Source organism: Dendropsophus ebraccatus, chromosome 3 (genome assembly GCF_027789765.1).
Source record: "Dendropsophus ebraccatus isolate aDenEbr1 chromosome 3, aDenEbr1.pat, whole genome shotgun sequence".
In the NCBI taxonomy this organism is placed as follows: domain Eukaryota; kingdom Metazoa; phylum Chordata; class Amphibia; order Anura; family Hylidae; genus Dendropsophus; species Dendropsophus ebraccatus.
The window spans coordinates 80,013,931-80,036,185 of record NC_091456.1 but is presented as its reverse complement, the minus strand read 5'-3'; the positions used below and the strand labels follow the sequence as shown (position 1 = coordinate 80,036,185).

The following is a 22,255-nucleotide window of genomic DNA, read 5'->3' as shown; positions in this document are numbered from 1 at the left end:
CTTGTATCCAGGTCCAGTCTCCTGAAGGCAGTTTTTTAGTCTGGTTGAAAAAAAGAGACTAAACAAAGGAAGTTTCGCTCATCTGAGCGCTCACAGAGAGAAGGCAGTCATGTGATTGATGGACACATTGAACTGTGACTCTCTGTACTGGCCGGGACTTCATGTGTTTAGTCTCTTTTTCAACCAGAACAAGACTAAAAAGCTGCCTTAACCAGAACTTGTTAAAGCGACTCCGTACCCACAATCTGACCCCCCCCCAAACCACTTGTACCTTCAGATAGCTGCTTTTAATCCAAAATCTGTCCTGGGGTCCGTTCGGCAGGGGATGCAGTTATTCCCCTAAAAAACACTTTTAATCCTGCAGCGCTGTGTCTAACGGCCGGGGCTTACATTTGTATATGCATTAGGCTGGCACACCCTCTATGTCCTTCCTCCCCACCCTCCTCATTATTAGGAATGATCCAGGAACATTTACTGCTGTTTGTGCTTTGCACAGGTGTCTTAACTATCCAGGCCATGTTCATTATACACACAGGTGGGGAATAGGAAGCAATCTGCCTGGATCATTCCTAATGATGAGGAGGGTGGGGAGGAAGGACAGAGAGGGTGTGCCAGCCTAATGCATATACAAATGTAATCCCCGGCTGTTAGACACAGCGCTGCAGGATTAAAAGTTGTTTTTAGGGGAATAACTGCATCCCCTGCCAAACAGACCCCAGGACAGATCTTGGATTAAAAGCAGCTATTTGAAGGTACAAGTGGTTTGGGGGGGACAGATTGTGGGTACGGAGTCGCTTTAAATATTAAAGCTTAGCTGTGATTGCAGTTGATATGTTTGGACCCTAGTGATTTTATATATATATATATATATATATATATATATATATATATATATATATATATATATATACAATAAAAATGCGTATACTATAGCAGGTACACCAGCCATACCACTGCTTTTAGGGCAAAGTGGTGGTCAGTGACATAGATAATGAGTTGTCAACAATTGGCGCGGGGGGTATATTAACATGTTTTCAAGTATATGTATCTGCCGTGTCATCAGCTGCTCAGCCGCGATTGGCAGTTATGCTCAGCCAATCCCGGCTGAGCAGCTGATGACGCGGCAGAGGGGGGCCGGCATGAGGGACGGCTGGAGCGATCCGGCCAGCCTCCTGAAGGTGACATCATTCGACCCAAGATGGCGGCCTGGGGTCGACAGTCATCTGGTGAGTATACTGCACCACACTTCCGGGGGTGGGGGGAACACAGGGAAGGGGGCCATTCACTTACATAACACACATTACAAAGTTGTATAACTTTGTAATGTGTGTTATTTAGTGAATAATTTTTAAACGCCGCACTACCCCTTTAAGGTTTATGAGAATGTTCAAGGACAATGTTATGATGGCTTGCGTCATGCATATTTTCAGATATAAATCTTTTTCTGTCACAGGTATCTAAAGGCGTAAGGAAAAATGGGTGCCGAGATAAAGGAAAGTCTGAAAATCTTCAGCAAACACATTGTGAATATCCTGCGTCCCTCATATGTGCTACGAAACATGAGCCCCTGGCTGTCGGAAAGTGAGAATTTATTAAATTTATAAAAAAAAAATCCTTTTAATTTTAGACTTAGCAATACACACCTTTAATATTGTATTAGTTTTATCCACAGTAGAGGTCATGTCCTTTTCCGGTTATCTTTTCCTCCTTATGAGATCAGCATGGGTGATGAAAAAATGCAAAAGATCTTTATTTGTGCATTACATCATCACTATTGTAGAGCAGAGCTGGAAAGCCCCTGTCACCAGAGTGCACAGAGCTGGAGGAGGATCGTAATGAAAAGGACTGTGGCAATAATCCTTTATTCTACAAAAACGTGTAACTAGAGCTGGATGAGCTTCATCTTTCCTAGCAGAAGTGACAACACCAGCTTCACGCAGGCAGATGGCCGGAGAATAGGGAATGGGCTGGTTAGGTGAAGTCTTGCTGTGACTGTTGGAGGAAGAGGGCTAGTTGGATTTTTGCTGTGGCAACTAAAAGGGGCTTGGGAGTCCTTTTGTGAAGTGGGGGCTACTGTGACCGATAAAGAAAGTGGAGGGCTGTGAATCAGTTGGAATATGACTATGTGGGCTCACTATTCATGGCTGCCTTATGATGGGTCATATGATCTTGTACATAAGAGGTGAACCTGCTAATTGTACATACCCCCCCCCCCCCCCCCCCCCCCCCCCCAAAAAAAAAACAAAAAAAAAACCACAAGAAAAGAAACAAACAGCCATAATTCATATTTGCAAAGTGCGGCACTTTATTAACAATTTAATATACAGTATAATGGGGAGGCATGATGCAAATGGCAACCCTTCACCTGAGAGTCTAAACTCCTTCCACCTTCCTTTAGGTATTTCCGCAACATACTAATTCATTTTGCAAATTATCCCCCTTTTTCCTTCACCAGCTCCATCTTAGCTGACCTCCCAGTAAATGGCCTCTAACCCATCCTGTTGTGGTCACAGGTCACCGGGGAAGGTGGTGGGTGCCTTATGGCTCCTCGCTGGGAGACCCCCTTTACACAAACTCTACTCTCTAAAACATTAACTGCAGCTTCCCTGTGACAACTGTGTGTAAGTTTTTGTTACATGATGAAACAAGACATTGTATTTTATACAGCCCATAGTCTATGTTTCCAACCATTTTTGGAAGGTTTTCCTTCTTTCTTAAGCTGTCATCTAATCCATTCAAAAGTATGACACTGAAAACAGTAAAACATAAAGAAACCTTGTGTAAGCTTGCTGCTCATGTGATAGCCCTGTACTGTAAATACAGAGAGGCCTCCTGCACAAACCCAAGGGTGAACCTGTCCCAATATGATCTCTAAAGCTGAGTGACAGCTCACCTTGTACAGGATGCAGTGTTGCTGGACCTGAAAAACAGGCAGGTAGTTGTACTTCAGAAATTCAGCACCTTTAGGCTATGTTCACACTACGTATATGTCCGGCCGTAGTTCGTACGCGGCCGGACATGTGCGGCTGAAACTACGGCCGTGGGAAAAATAGACATGCGGCCGGATTGCGAACATGCGGGCGAACCGCGAACATACGCCCGTAGTACAGTTATGCTTCCCTAGCTTGTTTCGAAGCGATCTGAAACAGGTCATTTACTTGGAAATCTTAGCCCAGCCAAATAAAACACAAAGAACCTTTTGGATCGAAAAATCAAGTTCAATTTGGCTGAAATAAGTACTCCGTACGGCCATGAGTTGGAACATTTCCGTCCTCAAACAATGGTCTTGTTCATTTTTCACGGCGCCGTATATGATCCGGCCGTAGGCTCATACGTAATGTGCATTGTGCGGCCGTATATCGTATACTTTCCAGCGTACGCATCAACCTCATAACTACGGGCGTATATTCGCGGTTCGCACTACGGCCGGAAATATACGTAGGGTGAACATGGCCTTAGAATTTGTACACTTTACATTTTGTGCACAGATTTACTAGGGCTGCTGCCCCAAAATGTTGCCGCCTACAAACGGGATGTGGCAGAGACAATGTTGTACAACTACAATTCAACCCAATTCTGCACACAATTTTGGTGCAGATTACACCCCCATTCTGCAAGCAGAAGATGGCTTAAAGCGACCCTGTACCCACAATCTGACCCCTCAAACTGCTTGTACTATCGGATAGCTGCTTTTAATCCAAGATCTGTCCTGGGGTCCGTTTGGCAGGTGATGCAGTTATTGTCATAAAACATTACTTTTAAAATTGCAGCTCCGTGCCCTACGGGCGTATCTGTGCCCTAACTTTGCACCAGGAATGCTCCAGGCAGATTGTCTCCTATTCCCCACCTGTGTTACCACAGCATATGAGCTGGATCATTAAGACACCTCTGCAATGTTCAAACAGAAGTAAATGTTCCAGTGGCATTCCTAATGATGAAGAGGGTGGGGGGAGGAGAGAAGGAGGGGGTGGTGCAAAGTTAGGGCACAGATACGCCCGTAGGGCACGGGCTGCAATTTTAAAATTAATTTTTTATGACAATAACTGCATCACCTGCCGAACGGACCCCAGGACAGATCTTGGATTAAATGCAGCTATCCGAAGGTACAAGTGGTTTTGGGGGGGTTAGATTGTGGGTACAGAGTCGCTTTAAGCCTTCTGCTCGCCAGCGCTGAATTTTTTTTCTCACCCCTCCCTTCTAAGACATGGGGAGAGGGTGGGTCTTATTCATGATCATTACATGTGAGCAAAACACAATGTCCCATAGCTGCATAGTGTCTCCTCAATATTCGGAGATACTGTGCAGCTAAGTGTGGGCAAAACTACGATGATGATTACGACTTAGCCACATGCACTCCATGTCTCCAAAGGCTTACTTCGAAGATGTGGGATCTAAGAAAGTGAGCGCCAGCAAGCAGAAGGTTTAAGCTGTCTTGATCGCTGGACAACATCTTTAACCTATCATAAAGAAAAGATTTGTACATTTTCTTTGTTTTGGACCCACTTCCGGGTTTGGCTAAAAACACTAACCAAAGTATAGAGAGAGACAAACTCTCAAATTCTTTAAACAGTGTAAACTTAGAATAGACATTCTTAGAAATGCACCAGAATTTTAAGTGACTCGGGCCTCTCGAAAATCTGGCACATCTGCTAGTTGGCTTAGTTTTACAACAAAAATGTGTGCTACAAATTGCCACATTTGTATAGCATTTAAAGGGGTTGTCCAGGCTTAGAAAACCATGGGCACTTTCTTCTAGAAATAGAACCACATCTGTTCCCAGTTTGGGTGTGGTTTCACATGTCAGTTCCATTGAAGTGAATGGAGCTGAATTGTTATACCACACACAACCTAGCCACAGGTGTGGTGCTGTTTTTGCAAGAAAGTAGTTGTGCTTTTTCTAATCCTGGATAACCCCTTTAAGCCCTGATATCAAATCCACTCACCAGATTTTTGGCACAGACAATTTTGATTATGTCCCCCACTGTGTGATAACCCAGTCTAAGACTTTAGGAGGGTTCTCAGTTGTAATAAATAAACGTATGTAATTATTTTATTGCCAGACTATGTACACATGAAATTAGGGGAGTATTTTGAGGTAGAAATTGTACCTTTTTTCCCCATTAACCCCTTCCCCCAAAATGACGTCCAGAGACGTCTTTAAAAGCAGTGCCTCATGACATCCCTGGACGCCGTGGTTGATGTTACTGCAGCATCTATGGGGAGATACGCTGCTTCCTGCCGATTGGGCAGCAGGAGGAGGCTGCGGCACATCCCTCCCTCCGCTGCCTGATCCTCCCCCAGGCCCCCCTTTCCCCTTCCTTCTCCCCCCACGGCCCGACCTCCCGGTGCGTGTGGGTTACAATGGTATATAACGATCAGGCCCCTGCACTGAGGCAGGGACCTGATCGTTTCAATGAGCTGTCAACTGTAATGCTGAGAGCTCATTCACTATATAATGCATTACAGCACAGATCATGTGTTGTAATGCATTTTATATATACCTGAAAAAGTTTGAAGTAAAAAAAAAAAACACACACACACACACACAAATAAATAATTAATAAAACAAATAAATTAAATAAATAAATACAAAAATAAATAACTAAAATAAATAAATAATTATACACATTGCCACCCCCCTTTATAAATAATCCCCATATAAATAAGATACATATGTTTGGTATCGCAGCATCTGTAATGACCCTGTCTATTAACCTCTTGCATTAATTATACCACTTGAATAATGCCATAAAAAATAAAATACTAACCAAAATGACAATGTTTTTTGTTAATCCCGCCTTTTCCCAGGTTTTAAATAAAAGTAAACAAATAAATAAATAAACATGTTTGCTATCGCCGCGTGCGTAATCGCCCGAACTATTAATTAATCACATTCCTGATCTCGTACGGTAAACGGCGTCAGCGCAAAAAAATCCCAAAGTGCAAAATTGCGCATTTTTGGTCGCATCAAATCCAGAAAAAATTTAATAAAAAGCGATCAAAAAGTCTTATATGCGCAATCAAGGTACCGGTAGAAAGAACACATCATGGCGCAAAAAATGACACCTGACACAGCTACATAGACCGAAGGATAAAAGCGTTATAAGCATGGGAATGGAGCGATTTTAAGGAACGTATATTTGTTAACAATGGTTTGAATTTTTTATAGGCCATCAGATACAATATAAGTTATACATGTTATATATCGTTTTAATCGTAACGACTTGAGGAACATGCATAACAAGTCAGTTTTACCCCAGGGCGAATGGCGTAAAAACACAGTTCCCCCAAATAAAAGAAATGCGTTTTTTTTTTTCAATTTCACCACACTTTGAATTTTTTTCTGGTTTCGTAGTATACTTAATGCAAAAATTCAGTCTGCAGTTGCAAAGTACAATTAGTGACGCAAAAAATAAGGGCTCATATGGGTTTCTATGGCCTTTTACCACAAGGAGGAAAAACCGAAAACGCAAAAACGAAAATGGGCCCCATCCTTAAAGGGTTAAAAAAAAATTAAATACATATTGATCAGGGTGTTACATGTCCCCCAGAATGGTACAGATGGAAACATAAACTTGTCTTGCTAAAATATTTTGGCACCCCAAGGCCTCTGTGACATGGTATAATGTCTATAAAAAACTGAAATTAAAAAAAAAATACACAAGGCTTCTGTCATGTCTGAGGCCTCTGGTTGAGTCAGGTGACACACTGCGGCCACATGGAGGATTTCTAGAAATATTGAAACACAGGTAATAAATATTGAGTAGCATTTCTCAGTTAGTATTTGCTTTGTTAGAGGAAAAAATGGATTAAAATAGAATATCTGCCAAAAAAAATGAAAATTTTAAATTTCCCCTCAACTTTCTTAAATTTCTGTAAACACCTAAAGGGTCAATAAACTTATGAAATGTTACTTTGAATACTTTGAGGGGTGCAGTTTTTACAATGGAGGGATTTATGGGGGTAACTAACATACAGGCCTCACAAATCCACTTCAGAACTGAACTGGTCCCTAAAAAAAATCGGAATTTGAAATTTTCCTGAAAATTTGAAAAATTGCTGCAAAATTTCGAAGCCCTCTAACATCCTAAAAATACAAAGGACTTTCACCAAATGACGTCACCGTAAAGTAGACATGTTCTAGATGTTGCAGTAATAATTAGTTTATGTGACATAACTATTTTTCTCAGAAAAAGAGAATTTTGAATACAAAGGATTGTAAATTTTTCTAATTTTTGCGCAAATGTTATGTTTTTTTATAAAAAACTATCAAACAAAAGTATAAACAAACACAAAGAGGAATATGCCACGAAAAAAACAATCTCAGAATAACCGCGATAGTTAAATACACCGCAGAGTTATCACTACATAAAGAAAGAAAGGTTAGATTTGAAAAATAGGCCCCGGGCATTAAGGCCTAAACAGGCTGCGGAGGCAATGGGTTAAATTCTATGGTTACATGCCCTAGCATGCTAAGCCCCATCCACTTACTGAAAAATAGCGGCAGCAGAGTTAAAAAGTAAGGGCCACATGTATCATCCGGCGAATGGATGATTTTCGGCGGAAAGTGCCGATTTGCGTCTTTTTTTAAGCAAAAATGGCGGATTTGCGAATAAAATATTCGCAAATCGGCACTTTCCGCCGAGTACGCCAGGGGGCGGAGAGTGGGCGGAACGGAGGGCGCGGACTCAGAGTCCGCGCGATTTATCATCCGTTCCGCCAAAATGTACGCCGAAAACCTACTCCAGTCCTCAGCTGGCGTAGGTTTTCGGCGGTGCGCAACGGCGCGCACGGGATTTATGTAGAGGCAGTCCGCCTCTACATAAATCTCCGTAGCGCCGGAGCTGCGGGGGCATTTTTACGTCCGGCGTAAAAAACGCCGGACTTAATAAATGCCTCCCTAAGTGTTTCACAGTTTGTATATGTGTATACAGGATTTGCATACACACTGCTTGTCCATAACATACCCAATGTACCCGAAGAAATGATTATCCATTGAACTAATTTGCTATGTATTGTGATGTATCTCCCTGAAGCATATTATCATTTATTGCACCAGTATAGAAAAATGGAAATGGTATAACAAATATTTTTTTCTATCTTTTGAAAGGTGCCATAGAGGAGATAAAGGCAGAGGAGGCAAAGGGACCTATTGCTGCTGCCAAGATGTTCATGGAGAAATTGCTTCAGCTGGAAACAGAAGGCTGGTACCAGGGGTTTATAGATGTGCTGAATTCTGAAGGTAGGTTTTAATTAACAGGCTATGTTCCCACTACTTACTAAAGATCGCGAACAATGGCCGTTGTTGTTAAAGGGAACAAATCACCTAAAACACTGCTATAACGCTAATTAAATGTGCTGCAGCAGCACCTAGCACACTTCCCAGACTTGCTTCTTCAATTTTCCTCCCTGCAATGTATATTCCCCAAACTTACTTTATATTCTAGGCGCCCTGTATGCAAATCTGGCGCAAGTAGTCATCTGGGCGGTGAGCCGTCGGCATCTAGTCACAGTCCCCTGGGCGTGGGGCGTGATTCAAACGGAATAATTAGCCTGAGGTCATTCAGGGGCGTGCCGTACATCACGTTGGTGCGCCGACGTTCTTACTACGCAGTACAGCGGTCCCAATCAACGCTGTACTGCGCAGGTGCAGAATAGCCTTGAACTCATTGCTGGATCTCCGGCAATGAGTTAGAGGCTATTTTGCACCTGCGCAGTACAGCGTGGATCGGGACCGCTGTACTGCGCGTAGTAAGAACGTGGGCGCACCAACGTGATGTACGGCATGCCCCTGAATGACCTCAGGCTAATTATTCCGTTTGAATCCGTGACTAGATGCCGACGGCTCACCGCCCAGATGACTATTTGCGGTGGATTTGCATACAGGGCGCCTAGAATATAAAGTAAGTTTGGGGAATATACATTACAGGGAGGAAAGTTAAAAAAAGCATGTCTGGGAAGTGTGCTGGGCGCTGCTGCCGCACATTTCAATAGCGTTATAGAAGTATTTTAGGTGATTGGTTCCTATAGAAGGGAAAAGTTTTGAAATTTAATATGGAAAGGCACAGAAGGAAATGCTACAGTGTGTTATTGTGACTAACCTACATTGTGAGTGGTGATGTTTGCAGAAGCCTCAATGTGCCATGTTTTGTACAGTTAAACAGATATACATTATACAGTTAATACAAATCAACACGCCTTCATTTGACACAGGGTGTATGGAAAATAATATTAGGTATCTCCCTATAAATGCAGATCTTGTTTTTATCCAAAGAAACAGCACCATATAACAATATAAAACTTTTCTCTTTCTGTGTTGGGGAGATTGACAAGCAGGAACACACAATGCCTGTTGGTGGATGCTAGAACTGCTTTTGCTTTGCCATTTTGATTGTGGTACATAAAATAAATTTTTATATAATTTTATAGCTTTTACAACTGTGTTTTTACTTTCTTGCTGCCCCCACTAGCTCTCATGAAGGGGTGTTACGTTTCACTGAATTGAATGTGCGAATGCTATGCTAAGGGACTGGGATTAGGAGCTTTAAAATCACAGCCCCTCATCATGATTCATGCCCACTAAGCCTCATATTCACACCCCAAGCCTAGCAGTCCCTCACAATTTAGCAGTAAAGTTCCCACGCAGAAAATTACCCATTGTTTAAATTAAGTTTTTACCCTAAATGGGCTCTGTCACGAAAACTAACGTGTGAAAAGTTATTGATCGCAGCAAGTGTCAGTGCTGACACCCACTCTGATCAAGAGTTACAGCCGAGGAAAAATTGCGGCAGTGCGATCCTCTCCCCGGCTGGCAGCTCAGAGTCAAAATTTACCATAGTCTATGGGGATTTATGATGGACTGCACTGCTGGCCGGGCATTGCATAATCTAGGCATTATCTAATTTCCCATTTTACTGACAATTTTATAAATAATCCTCAAATGTTGCAGTTTCCATTTTGGTCATTAGGCTTAAAACTAAGCTGAGGCTTCCTGTTCTGTTTGAAAAAAATAGATTTTTTTCTGAAAGAACATGTTTTAGCATCTGGTTTTAGTAAAGCGAATCTAGGAATCTACATGCCCTAGGTGCAAGCTTTTATCAGATACTAAGGGCCCTATTACATGGAGAAGTAATCAGACCGATTCTGCAGATTATCGCCCTGTGTAGTAAAGACAACGATCAGCCGAAGAAACTACCATTGGCTGATCTTTGTAGTTTAAAGTGACTCTGTACCCACAATCTGACCCCCCCAAACCACTTGTACCTTCAGATAGCTATTTTTAATCCAAGATCTGTCCTGGGGTCCATTCGGCAGGTGATGCAGTTATTGTCCTAAAAAACAACTTTTAACCTGTATGTCCTGGCGTCGCTAGGGGAGTTCAGAGAGGGGCTGCTGCAATCCCTGGTGCTTTATGCAGCCCGGGGCTGCGGCTATTAGCGGGCACAGTCCAATCGCCGTGCCTGCTAATTAGCTTTCTAAATGCAGCTATCATAGTTGACAGCTGCATTTAAAAAGCATCTTTCCCCTTCCCTGGTGTCTAGTGGGGGGGATCGTCCCCCGCGACGTGGTCGCAGAGGAGCGATCCCCGCTTCTGGAGCCGGCTGGGGTCTGCGCCGTAATGGCGCTGATCCCGGCTCGGCATTCTATTTTTTTGGCTGCAGTATTACTATACAGCATAGATCTCAATGAGAGATCAGTGTACTTATACTAGAAGTCCCTCAGGGGGGCTTCTAGTATATGTGTAAAAAAAAAATACATATTGTATTATTAATTAAAAAAAAACCTTCCATAATAAAAGTCTGAAGCACCCCCCTTTTCCCATTTTATAAATAAATAAATAAACATGTTTTGTATCGCCGCGTGCATAATCGCCCAAACTATTAATTTATTTAATTCCTGATCTCGCGCGGTAAACGGCGTAAGCGCAAAACAATTCCAAAGTGCAAAATTGTGCATTTTTGGTCGCATCAAATCCAGAAAAATTGTAATAAAAAGTGATCAAAAAGTTGCATATGCGCAATCAAAGTACCGATAGAAAGAACACATCATGGCGCAAAAAATGACACCTCACACAGCCCCATAGACCAAAGGATAAAAGCGCTAAAAGCATAGGAATAGAGCAATTTTAAGGAACATATATTTTTTAAAAATGGTTTGAATTTTTTTAAAAGCCATCAAATAAAATAAAAGTTACATATCGTTGTAATCGTAACGACTTGAGGAACTTACTTTGCACCACCCCTCCGTCCCTCCTCCCCACCCTTTTCATCATAAGGAATGCCACTGGCAGGATTTTTCCTATTCCTCTGCAGTGAACAGTGCACAGCTGATCAATAGGAGACAATCTGCCTGGAGCATTCCTAATGATGAAGAGGGGGGGGAGGAGGGATGGAGAGGTTTTGCCAGCCTAATGCATACACACTCTAGGCCACGGCCATTTGGCACAGGGCTGCAAGTTTAAAAGTTGCGCAGGCGACGGCTGAGGGATGCAAAAAGAAAATCATAAACTTTATTCTTACCTTTTCAGACTCCCTTGGTGTGATTAAAGCTTCTGCCCACCTTCCGCCGTCACTTCTGGGCTGACTGCGGCACTCTCCTGTCTCGGCTAGTGATTGGCTGAGCAGCGTGTCACTTCAGAGACTGGCTTAGAAGTGCGGCTGCGGGAAGCTAGAGGACACGGGGTGCTAGAGTCTAAAGTTTATTACTTTATACTAAGGCATGGGCTGCACGTTAATCAAAGGCCAGTCTATTAAATGGGCACATGCTTACGCTTGTGATCAGGCCATGTAATTGGGCTAAGACTCATGATCTCTTTGACAGTTTAGCTCATCTCACTCAGCCTGTCTCAATTCAGCGTTGGATCACATTCAACATACTGTGCAATGTAGAATCTAATAAGACAACACTTTAGATGTGCTGACTTCAGCTGTCGCAGTGTAAAAGAGGGAACTTAACAAACATCTTGGTTTTTTTTTATTAAAGGCTATAGTGGTCTTTCAGAAGCCCTACAGAAATTAGACTTTACTGGTATTCAAAGCTTAGAGGAGCCGAGGAAACGTCTATCCATCATCAACAGCATTGTTAAAAGTAATATCCGGACTGATGAGATTATAATTCACTTCGATGGCTGCCTCCTACGACGAGAGGTTGAAGAGATTAAAGAGGTAACGGAGCTTGTTGAAAAGTAACTGTGATTGTTTAAATAATCTGCAGAAAAGGATAGGATTTTTAGGTAATGTTTCCAGCCTATTGTGTGTATTACCTATGGAAAATACTGCCTTGCTATTCTCTTTAGTCTCCAATAAAAGCTGTTTGATAAAGGTTAAAAGGGAAAATCCTGAAAAAATTATATTATATGTAGATCACTGATCACAAGAATGGAGGTGAAATGGTCCCTCGAATGAATGGAGAGCCCCACCAATGTTCAGTCAGCACTTTATTCTCCATTGGGCCTCTGAACATTGACGAGCACAGAGTTTGTCAGTTCAGAAATCCCTTAGAAAATAAGGAGCTGTGGCCGCACATGCAGTGCGTACCATTCATTCTGGGGACAGTTATCACCCAGTTTTAGAAATTAATACATACACTATTAACCCCTTGCCTCCCTAGCCCCACTTTTGGCATTAAGGACCAGGCCATATTTTTCACATCTGACTGGTCTCACTTTATGTTGTAATAACTTTGTGATACTTAAAGGGGGTTTCTGCCCAATAGCTAAAAATGTAATGCTCCTAAAAACTTAGCTGGTCTTGCTCACCAAGCCCCCCTTAGTATTTTGAGTTGTCTCCCTTCTTTCTAGCTGCTGCCGTTCTTGAGTTTTTCTAAAAGCTGGCCTATAACCAAGATGGCGCCGGCCAGAAAAACCACATTTTTATCATTCAGTGCTTTTCCCTGATTGGTCAGTTTGCGTACCCACCCCCTTAGATTTAATTATTATTATTATTATTATTATTATTTGATAGTTTACACAGTGGACTTGTAATTGACCAAGCCCACCATAATAAACATTGGTAGTGCTTGAATGCATGTAAAGCACCAATGTATATTACATTAATATCAGGAGAAGCTCTGCTGTGCTCAAGGGCAGGAGGGAAATTGATGCAGGTGGAGGAAGCTGCAGGGGGAAGAAGACGCAGAGATGATAATTCACATTTACTAAATAGTTCCATCCATACTCCATAGAACATCCATAACACTTACAATATACAGAGCTGTGACACAAATACAGTTACATATGCCTGCATTCACTGACAGCAAGTAGAGATAGCACTATATGCCTGCATTCACTGACAGCAAGCAGAGATAGTATTATAATGTTTCATATTACTGAAACCTAGGCTCAAGGACACATGTAAGTTTATGGAAGCAGCACAGGTGCATGGAGATGATGCAGATGATGTCTCCTAGGGGTTGGGTTACCAAGTCAATAGACCGCTAACCAGCCCCCCTGAGAGGAGATCACATGTCCTGTAACTACAAAGGGAGGGGGTAAAAGGGAGCTGAGTAGTCTGAGTGGATTGAAAGTAAAGGATTTTATATATCAAGAGCCGATAAGAATGAGAAAAAAAAACAGGGAAATGGTGTAAGATAGGTTATACATGTGTATTAGACATTGGGTGGTATTGGGAAGGGGAATTATTTAGAATATTGTTTTTGTTACTCGGATAACCCCTTTAAGCTGTCTTATAGTAAAATTCTCTTATTTGCCCATAGCAACCAGAGCTCAGCTTTTATTTCTGACATTACTGACCCGATATATTTCCCCTATACTATGAGCCCCTAACATAGACCACATGAGGTGATAACAGAGACCACAGCCAGTGAGTTCAGTGTCCATCTGGCAAGGTCAGGACCTTTACGTAAACCTTTCTAGGCAACCAATGTACCCACAAGCCCAATTTGAGGGTAAACCGATTGGGCATTTAGCTTCCTTTAGCGCATGGATTTTGATGTGTTTTTGTAAAATTCACACTAAGAAACAAGGTATGACCACATCCTTTGAGTATACCTTAGATAAGACAATAATCTTTGCAATTGCCCTAGAACAAACAATCCTAGGTGACCATTTCTTCCTATAAGTAGGCCTGAAATTATTTATATCCACATTTACATACATAGTCATTTCTTCTGCTCAGGAAACTAGGATGAAAGGCTCTATGGCTGGTGCCGAAAAGCTCATCGATTGCCTTTTACGATCTGATAAAAAACAGTGGCCGAAAGTTTTCACTTCAGCTTTGGAAAGAGAAGATCACAACGAGGTCCTTGATGTTTGGTCAAGTCAAACAGGTGAATCAATAGCATTAAGAAGCATTTCCACAACATACGTGAAAAATTCACACGAAAGGAGCTTACAGTAATCTATGCATGTACTGCCTAACAACTCTGTTTGCATGCATGGAGTGGATTCATAAGTTGCTCAAATTTTTGGTATGAATCCGCCCATTACGAACATTCTGAGTTGATGCAACTGTTTATAATTACTCTACACAAATTCACTTTGACAAATTCAATTTGCTAATAAAATTCTATTACATTAGATAACAGGGTTTTATTATGACGCTAGAAGAGTATGGGGAGATGGTGGCCAGCGTGGTGGCTCGGTGATTAGCACTGCTTCCTGGCAGGGTTATATACAGCGCTGCAGAATAAGTTAATGCTATATAAATAAAGGTATTATTATTATATTTCTACTGTCTCAATCACTATATATACACTACCGTTCAAAAGTTTGGGGTCACATTGAAATGTCCTTATTTTTGAAGGAAAAGCACTGTACTTTTCAATGAAGATAACTTTAAACTAGTCCTAACTTTAAACAAATACACTCTATACATTGCTAATGTGGTAAATGACTATTCTAGCTGCAAATGTCTGGTTTTTAGTGCAATATCTACATAGGTGTATAGAGGCCCATTTCCAGCAACTATCACGCCAGTGTTCTAATGGTACAATGTGTTTGCTCATTGGCTCAGAAGGCTAATTGATGATTAGAAAACCCTTGTGCAATCATGTTCACACATCTAAAAACAGTCTAGCTCGTTACAGAAGCTACAAAACTGACCTTCCTTTGAGCAGATTGTGTTTCTGGAGCATCACATTTGTGGGGTCAATTAAACGCTAAAAATGGCCAGAAAAAGAGAACTTTCATCTGAAACTCGACAGTCTATTCTTGTTCTTAGAAATGAAGGCTATTCCATGCAAGAAATTGCTAAGAAATTGAAGATTTCCTACAACGGTGTGTACTACTCCCTTCAGAGGACAGCACAAACAGGCTCTAACCAGAGTAGAAAAAGAAGTGGGAGGCCGCGTTGCACAACTAAGCAAGAAGATAAGCACATTAGAGTCTCCAGTTTGAGAAACAGACGCCTCACAGGTCCCCAACTGGCATCTTCATTAAATAGTACCTGCAAAACACCAGTGTCAACATCTATAGTTAAGAGGCGGCTGCGGGATTTTGGCCTTCAGGGCAGATTGGCAAAGAAAAAGCCATATCTGAGACTGGCCAATAAAAGAAAAAGATTAAGATGGGCAAAAGAACACAGACATTGGACAGAGGAAGACTGGAAAAAAGTGTTTTGGACGGATGAATCCAAGTTTGAGGTGTTTGGATCACAAAGAAGAACGTTTGTGAGACGCAGAAGAAATGAAAAGATGCTGGAAGAATGCCTGACGCCATCTGTTAAGCATGGTGGAGGTAATGTGATGGTCTGGGGTTGCTTTGGTGCTGGTAAGGTGGGAGATTTGTACAGGGTAAAAGGGATTCTGAATAAGGAAGGCTATCACTCAATTTTGCAACGCCATGCCATACCCAGTGGACAGCGCTTGATTGGAGCCAATTTCATCCTACAACAGGACAATGACCCTAAACACACCTCCAAATTGTGCAAGAACTATTTACAGCAGAAGCAGGCAGCTGGTATTCTATCGGTAATGGAGTGGCCAGCGCAGTCACCAGATCTGAACCCCATGGAGCTGTTGTGGGAGCAGCTTGACCGTATGGTACGCCAGAAGTGCCCATCCAACCAATCCAACTTGTGGGAGCTGCTTCTAGAAGCGTGGAGTGCAATTTCTCCTGCTTACCTCAACAGATTAATAGCTAGAATGCCAAAGGTGTGCAATGCTGTAATTGCTGCAAAAGGTGGATTCTTTGACGAAAGCAAAGTTTGATGTAAAAACAATGTTATTTCAAATACAAATCATTATTTCTAACCTTGTCAATGTCTTGACTCTATTTTCTATTCATTTCACAACGTATGGTGGTGAATAAGTGTGACTTTTCATGGAAAACATATATACATATAGGCAGCAAACTGGTTGTTTCTGTTGGTCCTAGTGATCACTCAGGATAGCTTTTATGCGGCACTAATCTGGGTCACCTCAGATTATGAGTCCTCAGATGATGCCATTATTGCCCTTTATTATTGCAACAGAATGTTGCCCTTTAGAGGTTTTTACTACCATAAGTTTTTTTTAGGATATGTATTAATGAAAAAGAGTAAAAGCAAAGAAATACATGCCCCCCTGCCCAGAGGATAGCTCAGGCAAAACTGTCAGGGGTGTTAAACTTACACAAGGACAATTTTTTAAAGACCAAAAAGAAAATGTTGTCTGAAATGCTGAATAAAGTTGTTATTTCTTTGTATTTCTTTTCCTACTATTAGGCTGTTCCATAAAAACAGATGAACCAGTGGAAGAGTCAGGAGAAGAAAGCAGCGTTTTCACAGTCCAGTTCACAGAAGAGTCCACATCTGACGACAATTTGCTCTCTGGTAAATGATTAAGGGTTTAATTTCAGTAAGAGTAAAGAGAGAAATATAAACCTGTGTAAGCAGTGATATTCACTGCAATGGTCACATTCATGGGTATTGCTGGGTTACTTCCAGCTACATTTAATCCCCACTTACAATAAATTCTCCCTTTTTACCCAACTATTCCCATTTCAAAGAGCTCCCACAGAAACAACGGCCACTTAAGTTAACATTGGAGTAAATGGCCATAACCGCCTCTTTATTATAAAGTGTGTAACATAACAGGCATATAAATACAGTATAAAAAACCATATCCAGATCCAAAAACAAGGGAGGTCTTGCAGGGCGCCATCTAGCAGCATCAGTGCCGAAGCACGCCTCTTAGTGAATCAGGCCGACTGCGCGCCCGAACCTGCGCTCGGCGTATGAAATCTACATCCGCTTCCAGCAGGGGTAGATTTTGATCGTGATTTACGCCTGCAAGCACCTTCTCTCTTGCGTCCGCCTCGGGCGTATGTTTCATAAATGTCCCCCCATATGCAGGGCCATATTTACCACTAGGCACCCGGGGGGGGGGGGCTGGTATGGCAGTGATATCCAGTCACAGTATGGCAGTACTGGTTCGGCAGTGTTAAATTACCTACCAATCTACCAATTCTGTGGTGAGAATTCCTGACAATATGCAGGCTTCTGTAATAAAAACCATGAAAAACGCGATCCCGAAACCACTTTCCCCCCACACTCCCACACTCCCCAAGATGGGGCGTCTTCAGGTTTAGAGTCTAGGGCAGCAGCAACTGTTAATACGACCCTGCCCATATTCCCTAGTCTTACACCACCATAAGAAGTACCATCACTTTAATCAGGTCCTCCTTTAACCGATTCCACTTTGACATGCCCTATAAGACCTCCCATCCGCAGGCTGTCATGATAGGAAATAAAAACAAAACAAAAGCCTACACCCGGACACATTCAGAATGCTGTGACAAGGACGGAGCGGGCTGAAGCTGGTTCGGCAGGAAACTAATACTCCACGTTGTGTTCACCTCTTTATATGGGTTCATTAGCTCCATCTCCTAATAACATCTGCCTTCATTACCAACCTGGCTCTAGACTTGCTGACCCATCTTTAACCCTTAAAGTGACACTGTCACCTCCTTTTTGCATTCTGACATCTCTACACCTGTGTAAAGGGTAAATTTAGCGTTTTTTCATACCTTATTTCATATCATATGTCATGGTGTTTGTTCAAGTAAAAAGTGTCCTTTTATCAACTGCAGATTGTATTAAGTGGGCACCGTTGGCCCCGCCCCCTCGTCGGCCATTGGAACAAGCTGGCCGAGAGGTCTAGACCCCACCCCATTTACGTCGGCCAACCAATGGGCGTCAAGGGGGCGGGATCAACGATACCGTGGACGGGGCTAAGTTGCGCTAATGCTGCCAGGCCACGCCCACTTAATACAATCTGCAGTTGATAAAAGGACACTTTTTACTTGAACAAACACCATGACGTATGATATGAAATAAGGTATGAAAAACGCTAAATTTACCCTTTACACAGGTGTAGAGATGTCAAAATGCACAAAGGGGGTCACAGTGTCACTTTAATGCCTGTCTCCCATGTCATGCCAGGCCTGTGCTAAGGCTGTGTCCCTGCTTCATGCCCTTTCTTTACTTACTGTAGACTCTGCAGTGTTATAGTCAATATGAGATTTGGGCTTTCCCTGCCCTCCCGTTTCTGATTGAAAGATTTCTCCCTACTACTGCAGGTGAGCCGAAAGCTGTTGCTGAAATGTGTTATTTGTAACATCTTCATTATTTTCTTTTAGCTTATACAGTACTGGCCAATGGCACTGAAGCTGCAGCTCCCCAACTGATAAGTAGGTATTATGTAAAGTTAATGAATTCTAGAACTTGTATGTAATGATCTGCAGTATCAGGCTTTAAATGATATACATACAAGGGCAAGACTTTCTTTTTCTCTCCAGTTTTCTGTATAGCAATACTTGTTCAGTGACGGCTTGATATTTTGTGCACCATTTTACACCAGGTTCCACCTATAAATCTATTAAGGATATAAAGCTGAGAAATTATCAGAAGGAGCTGGCCCAGCCTGCATACAGTGGAAAGAATACAATCGTATGTGCTCCAACAGGTCAGTTTCTGTTGACTAAGAGAAATTGTAAGGTATCCCCATAGTGGAGCCCAATGTAGTTTGGTCAGCGGTCCACACTGAAGACATTAGAGGACCAGAAGAAAATCTTGACATAAAATAAATAACATATAATAAATATAAACTTATTTAAATTAAATGTTACAACTTGGTCCATGGGAAGACTTTTTTCTTAGGTTTAAAACTAATGATGGTGAGAGGGTACCTTTACTCACCTGCTGGTGCCATTCTGATGGGGGTGGTCTCTCTGTGAGCTCTTGCTGTTTTCTGTCCCAACATATAAGAAGTGCCCGTTCAGTCAACCACTGGCTGCAACAGTGACCCTCCAAATCCAGTGATTGGCTGAATGGGCATTTCCTACATGTTGGGTCAGAGAACTTGATGCACTGACAGCCGAGGCCAGTATTATCAAATGGCATTGGAGGGTAATCAATAGCAAGTAAGTAACGTGTTTCTTTTCCCCCACCCTGACCAGTTTTATATGTAGAGAATTATGTCAGGCTCATTATTGCAAGGTCTGGGTGGTAATATTGTGGTAATGTACCACTTCTTACAGCCTTGGAAATACCCTTTGCCAGGTTGATTTTCCACTTCCCTTATGTAAAACTGATAGTCATGTAGTTGTTGCAATTAGCTTGAGGGTTGTACGCTAATAAGAGAAAATAGTGATGTCATCCAAGTGAAGATTTGATGAAACTCATCACTCTGTCTTTTCACAGGGTCAGGAAAGACATTTGTTGCCTTATCAATTAGTGACCATCATCTAAAATCTTTGCCGCAAGGACAGAAAGGGAAGATTGTGTTTATGGCTACAAAAGTTCCTGTGTATGAGCAACAGAAAGCTGTTTTCTGCCAATACTTTGATAACACTGGGTATGTACCAATGTGTCAGGAACGAAAGCATTTAGGGTTATAGAAGCCTAAAATAACTTCTCAATGTCATTTTCTCGTCCACAGGGGCTGCAAACTAGTGCCAATCAGCAAGATCAGTGCTTGTTGGCAGTGCCTTTACACGGCATGAGAAATCAAGTGCCCAGATTGCACAAACTATCCTTGTATCAATTTATGAAGCCTGGTAGAGATGAGCGAACCTCAAGCATGCTCGAGTCGATCTGAACCCGAACTTTCGGCATTTGATTAGCAGGGGCTGCTGAACTTGGATAAAGCCCTAAGGCTATGTGGAAATCATGGATATAGTCATTGGCTGTATCCATGTTTTCCAGACAACCTTAGAGCTTTATCCAAGTTCAGCAGCCACCGCTAATCAAATGCCGAATGATCGGGTTCGGATCGTCCCGAACCCGGTTTGCTCATCTCTAAAGCCTGGAAAACTGACAGCACAGATGTATATAGGATTTGTATATATCTGGACTGTCAGTTTCCAGATCACTAGCAGTTCATACTTACCACGCTGCTTGTGATCTGGCATCTGGCTTTTCCAGTCCCCTGGCCGCTGGCTGTATCTTTAGACCTCTCCGACTGTCAATCATTCCAGAGGAGATGGCTGCCTAAGGTTACAGCCTGCGTCCGGAGGACTGGAGAAGCCAGATGCCGTATCATAAACAGCATACTAAGTACAGACTGCTTGTGATCTGGAAACGGACAGCACAAATAGGTATATATCTGTGCTGTCAGTTTCCCTTTATCGTTATCAGCCTTATAATCGTATATACACAGGGAGTTTTGCCTCCAAAAATGATAAATCTGGAAGCTTGTTCTAAAAAGACTAGATTTTTCCCGTCCTCATTTGATCAATGTCACTGTTGCTCAGGCCGATCATCGGCCACAGGAACGTTTTTAGCAATGCTCCTGGCCGATAATCGGCTCGTGTAAAAGGCGCTTTAGCAAGTCATGCCAAGACCAACGAGGAGTGTTTGTCATAGTTATTTCTTTCTCTCAACAGATACACTGTGGTGGGCATCTCTGGAGAAGAAGTTGAAAATCTCCCTGTGGGAATGATTATAGAGACTAGTGACATCATCATTCTGACTCCTCAGATTCTGGTCAACTGTCTCACTAATGGATATGTGCCCTCACTTTCCATTTTTACCTTGATGATTTTTGATGAATGTCACAATACAATAGGTCACCACCCCTACAATGTATTAATGTTTCACTATTTGGACCTAAAGCTAGGCTGCCCAGATCCAAAACTTCCACAGGTAAAGTGTATTTTACACTGATCCTTTAACCGAAGAGACTCCTTATAGTGTTCAATATGAAGGCATTACATTTTATTTGAGAACAGACATAACTCCTGCTAGGAAAATGGTGATTTGCCATGTCTATGGGAGGTTTCATTACAAAATGATTTCTATTTTCAAAATCAGAGTTCATGCTAAAGGCTTAGGACTTTGGCCCAGATTTATGCGGCTGCCTAAAACATACCTTGTTTTTTCCCACCTCAACCAATCACTAGTCAGGCTTTATATCTCAATGATCTCTCTGGCAAAATGAAACCTGAGCTGTGATTGGCTGCAGTTGGGAAACTAGACAGTGTGAGCTTCAGGCGTGATAAATCTGGGCCATATACTGTGGCTCTGCAGGACAATATTGCCAGGCTTGGGACCATACCAGGCTATTGGTGCAGTGCTATGGAACTGCACAACACAGATTCAGAACAATGACATGTGCATAAGACTTATGCACATAGTCTCCCCCTCATAATGGGAGTCTAACGGCATTCCGCTAGTTTTCCTCAGTGGGAACAAAGCCCAATACTGACATTTAAGAGGCTACAGTACTGTTGTAATGCTGTTTCCTGTTGCCTTTACTTAAATTACATCCTACATCAGCACTGAAGACCCTTCATTTTCTTGGATGGGTGTGGATCCTAGAGATTGGACCTCATAATCATTAAGTGATGCCAAATCCTAGTGATATGCTATCACATTAAAGCATGTAAATACGCCTTTTGAATGGTGATACTGGTGAGGGGGTATGATTTTATTGGTATTTATAGAAATTATTTACCAACATCAATGGCAAACAGTGATAACACCAGTCTTAGAATCTGAGTGCAGTTTTCTCATTACTGAAATCCACCTTGGTGATCAGCTATATGATGCAGGTCCAGCCTCAGAGAACCTTAGCAAACAGCTTATGCCAGAAAGCTGCAGTCAGACATACATTTTCCCTGCAATGATGTAAGAGTAAATATAGTATTTACAGATGAGGTTGAGCGGCTGTCACTGCCAAGACTGTGTATTATTTTCTATGCAGCCTCAGCACTATATTAAATGGAGTGCCCCTTTATTATGTTATTTTTGCCTAAGTATTCAGTATTCACAATTTCTTTAGATTTTAGTGCCACCTTTTTCGAGATTTCCTATGT

The 22,255-nt window shown here is 42.1% G+C and overlaps 1 protein-coding gene across 2 annotated transcripts in view; it reads left to right on the top strand.

Annotated features, from left to right (window-relative positions):
• RIGI (RNA sensor RIG-I) overlaps nt 1–22,255 on the top strand; it is a 53,328-nt gene that overhangs the window by 1,195 nt on the left and 29,878 nt on the right. The window contains exons 2-10 of one of the 2 annotated variants that reach the window (XM_069962083.1): nt 1,454–1,581; nt 8,111–8,242; nt 11,983–12,164; nt 14,136–14,286; nt 16,662–16,769; nt 18,578–18,628; nt 18,796–18,903; nt 19,641–19,794; nt 20,825–21,083. In XM_069962083.1, the coding sequence (XP_069818184.1) occupies nt 1,476–1,581; nt 8,111–8,242; nt 11,983–12,164; nt 14,136–14,286; nt 16,662–16,769; nt 18,578–18,628; nt 18,796–18,903; nt 19,641–19,794; nt 20,825–21,083 (1,251 nt within the window). In that variant the 5' untranslated portion in view covers nt 1,454–1,475. The remainder of the gene's footprint in view (nt 1–1,453; nt 1,582–8,110; nt 8,243–11,982; nt 12,165–14,135; nt 14,287–16,661; nt 16,770–18,577; nt 18,629–18,795; nt 18,904–19,640; nt 19,795–20,824; nt 21,084–22,255) is intronic. The other variant, XM_069962084.1, reaches the window with a different exon arrangement.